Here is a 6,361-nt window from a genome sequence, read left to right on the forward strand (position 1 = left end):
TTCTACTATAGCCTCAGGCCGACCAAAGCCTTGTGAGTTGATTTGGTAGACGGAAACTGAAAGAAGCCCGTCGTATATATATATGTGTTTGTCCTCCTAGCATTACTTGACAACCGATGCTGGTGTGTTTATGTCCCCGTAACTTAGCGGTTTGGCAAAAAGAGACCGATAGGATAAGTACTAGGCTTACAAAGAAAAAGTCCCGGGGTCGATTTTCTCGACGAAAGGCGGTGCTCCAGCATGGCTGCAGTCAAATGACTGAAACAAGTAAAAGAGTAAAAGAGTAATAGGTGTAAAACAACTTGCTGCGAACGAATATGAAGAAAAAAACGCGCGCTCGCGAACGGGGGTTGGGGTTGGGGAGAGGCATCGGAACATTCGCATCCTGAATGTTCCGAGACGCCTCACCGGAACCAAGAAACAAAAGAAAAATAGTGTAATCGATGTAAAACGATTTGCTCTGAAAGAATACGAAAACAAAAAGTGTGCTCCAGTTTGACCTTTTTTCTTTCCTATTCGTTCCCAGCAAGTTGTTTTACACCTATTAGACTATTTTTTACAAAAAACTTTGTCACCGGCTCAAACACTATAATTCAGAGGCCCTGGAATGACGATATGTGACGATGTGAATGTTCCGAGTCCTCTCCTCACCCTGCCTTTCACGGGAGTGCATTTTTTTTTTTTTCATATTCGTTCAGAGCAAGTCGTTTTACATCTGTTACACTATTTTTCTTTTGTTTCTTGGCTCCGGTGAGGCATCTCGGAACCATTAAGCTGCGCAAAATCACAGTCAAAGCAGATACCAGTTGCACATAGATACACCCCATCATCATCATCATCATCGTTTAACGTCTGCTTTCCATGCTAGCATGGGTTGGACGATTTGACTGAGGACTGGTGAAACCAGATGGCTACACCAGGCTCCAATCTGATTTGACAGAGTTTCTACAGCTGGATGCCCTTCCTAACGCCAACCACTCCGAGAGTGTAGTGGGTGCTTTTACGTGCCACCGGCACGAAGGCCAGTCAGGCGGTACTGGCAACGGCTACGCTCAAAATGGTGTATTGGCCGTTGCCAGTACCCCAGTATCATGCAAATGATATCTGTGCCGGTAGCATATAAGAGCAGCCGCTACACTCTCAGAGTGGCTGGCGTTAGCAAGGGCATCCAGCCATCAAAAACCTTGTCAATTAAGACTGGAGTATGGTGGAGCCTTCCAGTGTGTCAGCCCAGTCAAACCATCCAACAGACGTCAAATGATGATGGTGATATATCTACATATATACACTAACACCACGACTTCAGAGACATCTCCACTACAACTATGAAGACTACCACCGCCGATACTAACAATACTCTTTTTTCAGAAAATGGTGAGGGGCCCTTTGCAGTTAGAAATAACCGCACTTCACCCATTCTAATTCATAGAAAAACACCCACAAGGGTCATATAGAAATTGTTTTCATACGTTTCTTCCTGTCTCAACATGCGTCAAATTCATTGGACAATCGGTAGGAGTGTATTTTATGACTATGGCCTTATCTGCTGATAGCCTCTAAAATAATATCCATCCTGATAAACTGATGACAATAGTCCCAAAAGCAGAAACCAAATTTCAGTGGGGCAAAAGGTCTCCACAACGCAACTACAATCTCTAATGCTACATCAAATGCCTGATTCACTGTTGATGCCAAAATGCATTTTCCAGTCGCTTCAAATTTATCTTCTGCAAAAGGCTATCAGGTTGATCTACTCTTGGAACATCTCTTCTTGTACATGTATTACGATTTCAAGTAAACGTATTTGTGAGTGGTGAAATGAAATTTGGTGATATATTGTAAATAAATGTAAAGAATTATGTTATGCAATAGTGAAGTACATTTTAACTTTTATTATAAGGAAAATGGGCAGTACAATATGTACCATATAAATATGTTTAAGCCAAGAAGCCTGCTAGTATACATATATATATATTTATACCCACACATGGGTATGTACATACCCATGTTTTGAAAGGCACATTCTTCAAAAATTACATAGGTATTCCATAACCAACACAGTGGTGATGTTGGTGTTAGTAGTGATCCACTGTTTTTAATCTCTCTTTTTGAAAGTGTCCTGTATATCTTATATTGTTATGTCTCTCTCTTATTTCAGAATATTACATGACATTGGCATCAAAGCATCAGATAACTCCATCGATATTCATCACTTAAAGAATTCCAGTGAAATATTTCTTTTCAACTGAGAACATTTCTTTTCTGAAATGTTTGGAATGTCTACAAGATTATTTTGTGTTGAAGTTAAACTTGGATACTTTTAAAAGGAATCTCAGAGTATTTTCAGATATCAAGGATTACAGTTGATGGAAAGAGAGCAATTGTTGTAGGACAAGAACAAAAACTGTATCCACGTATGTTGTGATTGAATTAAGATAAGGGACACATCAATTATATAAGGGAGTTGGTTATATTTTTATTGGGAAGAGATGTCACAAAAGAAACCACAATCAACATATCAGTGTATTACCTGTAAAAAAACTTTCAGTCAGAAAGGTAATCTAAATATTCACATGCGTATTCATACAGGGGAGAAGCCATTTCACTGCAATGTTTGTGGTAAATCATTCTCTCAGGGACCTGTCTTAGCTGCCCACATCCGTATCCATACAGGGGAGAAGCCATTTCACTGCGATGTTTGTGGTAAATCATTTACTACAAGTAGTATTTTGACTACTCACACGCGCATTCATACAGGAGAGAAACCATTTCACTGTGATACTGGTAAATTATTCACTGTAAGCCGTGATTTTACCAAACACAATCATATTTGTACAGTGGAGAAGCCATATTGCTGTGACATATGTGGTAAATCATTCTCTAAAAATTCTAGTTTAAATAGACATAAACGTATTCATACAGGTGAGAAGCCATTTCCTTGTGATATCTGTGGTAAATCATTCTCTACAAGCAGTCATTTAACTAATCACAGACGTATTCATACAGGAGAAAAGCCATTTCCGTGTGATATCTGTGGTAAATCATTCTCTACAAGCAGTCATTTAACTATACACAAATATATTCATACAGGGAAGAAACCCTTTCAAAATAATAGTGATAAATTATTCACTGTAAGCAGTGATTTTACCAAACGCAATTGTATTTGTACAGGGAAGAAGCCATTTCACTGTGACATATGTGGTAAATCATTCTCTAACAATTTTACTTTAAATAGACACAAAAGTATTCATACAGGTGAGAAGCCATTTCTGTGTGATACCTGTGGTAAATCATTCTCTCAGGTAACTAGCTTAACTGTCCACAAACGTATTCATACAGGGGAGAAGCCATTTCACTGCGATATTTGTGGTAAATCATTTACTACAAGTAGTACGTTGACTACTCACACATACATTCATACAGGAGAGAAGCCATTTCACTGCGATATTTGTGGTAAATCATTTACTACAAGTAGTACGTTGACTACTCACATGCACATTCATACAGGAGAGAAGCCATTTCACTGCGATATTTGTGGCAAATCATTCGCTCAGTTAAATGGCTTAACTATACACAAACGTAGTCATACAGGGGAGTAACTCTATCAAAGTAATAGTCGTAAATTATTCACTGTATGCAGTGATTTTACTAAACACAACCAGATTTGTACAGGGGAGAAGCCATTTCACTGTGATACCTGTGGTAAATCATTTTTCAGGTAAATAGAATAACTGTACGTAAACGTACTCATACAGGGGAGAAGCCATTTCATTGTGATGTTTGTGGTAAATCATTTACTGCAAGTAGTAACTTAACTACACACAAGAATATTCATACAGGAGAGAAGCCCTTTCACTCTAATATCTGTGGTAAATCATTCCCTAGGAGAACTGTCTTAACTACTCACAAACGTATTCATACAGAGGAAAAGCCCTTTCGCTGTGATGTCTGCGGTAAATTATTCACTGCAAGCTGTGATTTTACTAAACACAGATGCATTCATACAGGAGAGAAGCCATTTCACTGTGATATTTGTGGCAGATCATTCTCTCAAGGAACAGCCTTAACTGTACACAAATGTATTCATACAGGTGAGAAGCCGTATCACTGTGATGTTTGTGGTAAATCGTTCTCTCAGAAGATTAGCTTAGCTATCTATCTTGTCTATCCATACAAAAGTGTATGTCATTCCTAAAATTCATTGCATCTCTCAGCAACCAACTATTTAACATCTTTTTCCAGATAAATCACAACTTAGCCCCGTGGTCTTAACAGCAATCTTGAAAAACTTTCATCACACTCATCATGTTTCTTTTTCTGAGGTTCCCTTTTCTAACCACATTCTATGTTTGTAGCCTCTTGCAACGTACAGAGATATGTTCTGTTTATATCCAGTTTCATTCCAGTTTATACTGTCAAAGTTTGTTCTAAAATTCTTTGTCCTATGTAACCTTAAATAAAAAATAATTCATATAACCACATATGTATTCACCTGTGACTGAAGATGTAGAAGTATATAAAAGCATCCTCTCCACTCTCTCTCTCTCTGGATAAATTTATATATATATATGTATATACGTATGTGTGTGTATAACAACGACCACTAAGTGGACAGTTAATGTGCTAGAAGAAGACCACATGTAAAGTGTCTACTAAGACCTAATAATGATTTATCCATGTAATTTTCACTGTCTTGCCCGCATACGGTTTGGTATTTCACTGAATTTCTTTTGAGAACTATTAGGTCTTAGTAGACACATTACGTGTGATCTTCTTCTAGCACATTAACTGTCCACTTAGTGGTCGTTGTTATATACACATATACATTAATTCCCTGAGATCTCAGATATTTTTTCTGAATCTCTCTGATTCTATCAATGTGCTGGCTTCCTGGTAATAAATCGATATTAATTAATATCTGATTTTTTACCCAATGTTTTAATTAGCGTTAGGAAGGGCATCCAGCTGTAGAAACTCTGCCAAATTTAGATTGGAGCCTGGTGTTGCCATCCGGTTTCACCAGTCCTCAGTCAAATTGTCCAACCCATGCTAGCATGGAAAGCGGACGTTAAACGATGATGATGATGATGATGATGATATATCCAATCCAATCAAATCTACATCTGAGAAGATAGCTTATCACTGATGTTTTTGTTAATGAGATTTTCCTTTCAGGATATTCATTGCTAGGCTGTGTAATAAAGGAATTTGACTTCCAATGAGACAGTTTGATATTCAGTCTCACTGCATGGCACCTTGAAATGCGTTGTCTTTTATACGTAGGGTTGAGCAAAGCCTTGTACATGGACATTGTCTGAAAATCAGTTGTGTTCATGTATGCATTATATACTAACTTAAAAGCCACCAAATAGGGCAGCTTTTACACAACTGACCCCAAATGGGAAGATCTGCAAATAGATCTCTGACTTGTTTTGGAGAATTTCTTGCAACTGCTTCCTCCAGTCATATACCAATGATGATCATATTTGTCGCAAAAAAATCATGAAAGAAATCGCAGCGATGAAAACATAGGAATCCAAAATTTCAGGATTGCAGGTCCTGATTCAGCCCTGAATGTTTTTAATTTATTCACAGAGTTGCCCTTTAGATTATAAAAACTGTTATCGTACGAAAAATTTCATTGCAAAGAGACGTAAAAAAAAATTGCTCAAAACGATCACAGTTATAAAAACTTTGGAATCCAAAGTAACCAGATTGTGGGTCCAGATTCAACCCAGAATGTTTTTAATTTATTAACGGAGTCAGCCTGATTCCAAAATGGTATGATGTGTTGGGTGCGGCCTCAAGGAGTAAAGTTGAAAAAGTGTGACACACTGACATTCACATTTATTATATTATATTAAGGTGATAAGCTGGCAGAATCGCTAGCTCGCTGGGCAAAATGCTTAGCAGTATTTCATCTGCCATTAGGTTTTGAGTTTGAATTCTGCCAAGGTTGACTGTGCTTTCCATCCTCTCGAGATCAATAAAATTAGTACCAGTTATGTACTGGGGTTGATCTAATTGACTTAATTCCTTCCCCCAAAATTGCTGATACTAGTGTAGACAGGAATTGTTTCTATAAGCTAGATAGTGCTGTGAGCAGTCGGTTGAGGTTATTGAACTGAATCACAGTAGTGGAAAACATAGTAGGTGAGTCGCTGTGTTCATCATCATCATCATCATCGTTTAACGTCCGCTTTCCATGCTAGCATGGGTTGGATGATTTGACTGAGGACTGGTGAAACCGGATGGCAACACCAGGCTCCAATCTAATTTGGCAGAGTTTCTACAGCTGGATGCCCTTCCTAACGCCAACCACTCAGAGAGTGTAGTGGGTGCTTTTACGTGTCACCCGCAC

At 38.3% G+C, this 6,361-nt stretch overlaps 2 protein-coding genes across 3 annotated transcripts in view; one reads left to right on the forward strand and one right to left on the reverse strand.

The window, feature by feature from the left end:
* Positions 1 to 4,479, forward strand: part of LOC128251121 (zinc finger protein 665-like) — a 6,450-nt gene extending 1,971 nt beyond the window's left edge. For both annotated transcript variants that reach the window (XM_052977549.1, XM_052977550.1), the window contains exon 2: positions 2,159 to 4,479. In XM_052977549.1, coding sequence (XP_052833509.1) covers positions 2,490 to 3,599 — 1,110 coding nt within the window. In that variant the 5' untranslated portion in view covers positions 2,159 to 2,489 and the 3' untranslated portion in view covers positions 3,600 to 4,479. The remainder of the gene's footprint in view (positions 1 to 2,158) is intronic.
* LOC128251111 (zinc finger protein 91-like) overlaps positions 1 to 6,361 on the reverse strand; it is a 29,599-nt gene that overhangs the window by 11,601 nt on the left and 11,637 nt on the right. The gene's annotated exons all lie outside the window — the stretch shown is intronic.

The sequence above is a fragment of the Octopus bimaculoides genome, chromosome 28 (genome assembly GCF_001194135.2).
Source record: "Octopus bimaculoides isolate UCB-OBI-ISO-001 chromosome 28, ASM119413v2, whole genome shotgun sequence".
Taxonomy (NCBI): Eukaryota; Metazoa; Mollusca; class Cephalopoda; order Octopoda; family Octopodidae; genus Octopus; species Octopus bimaculoides.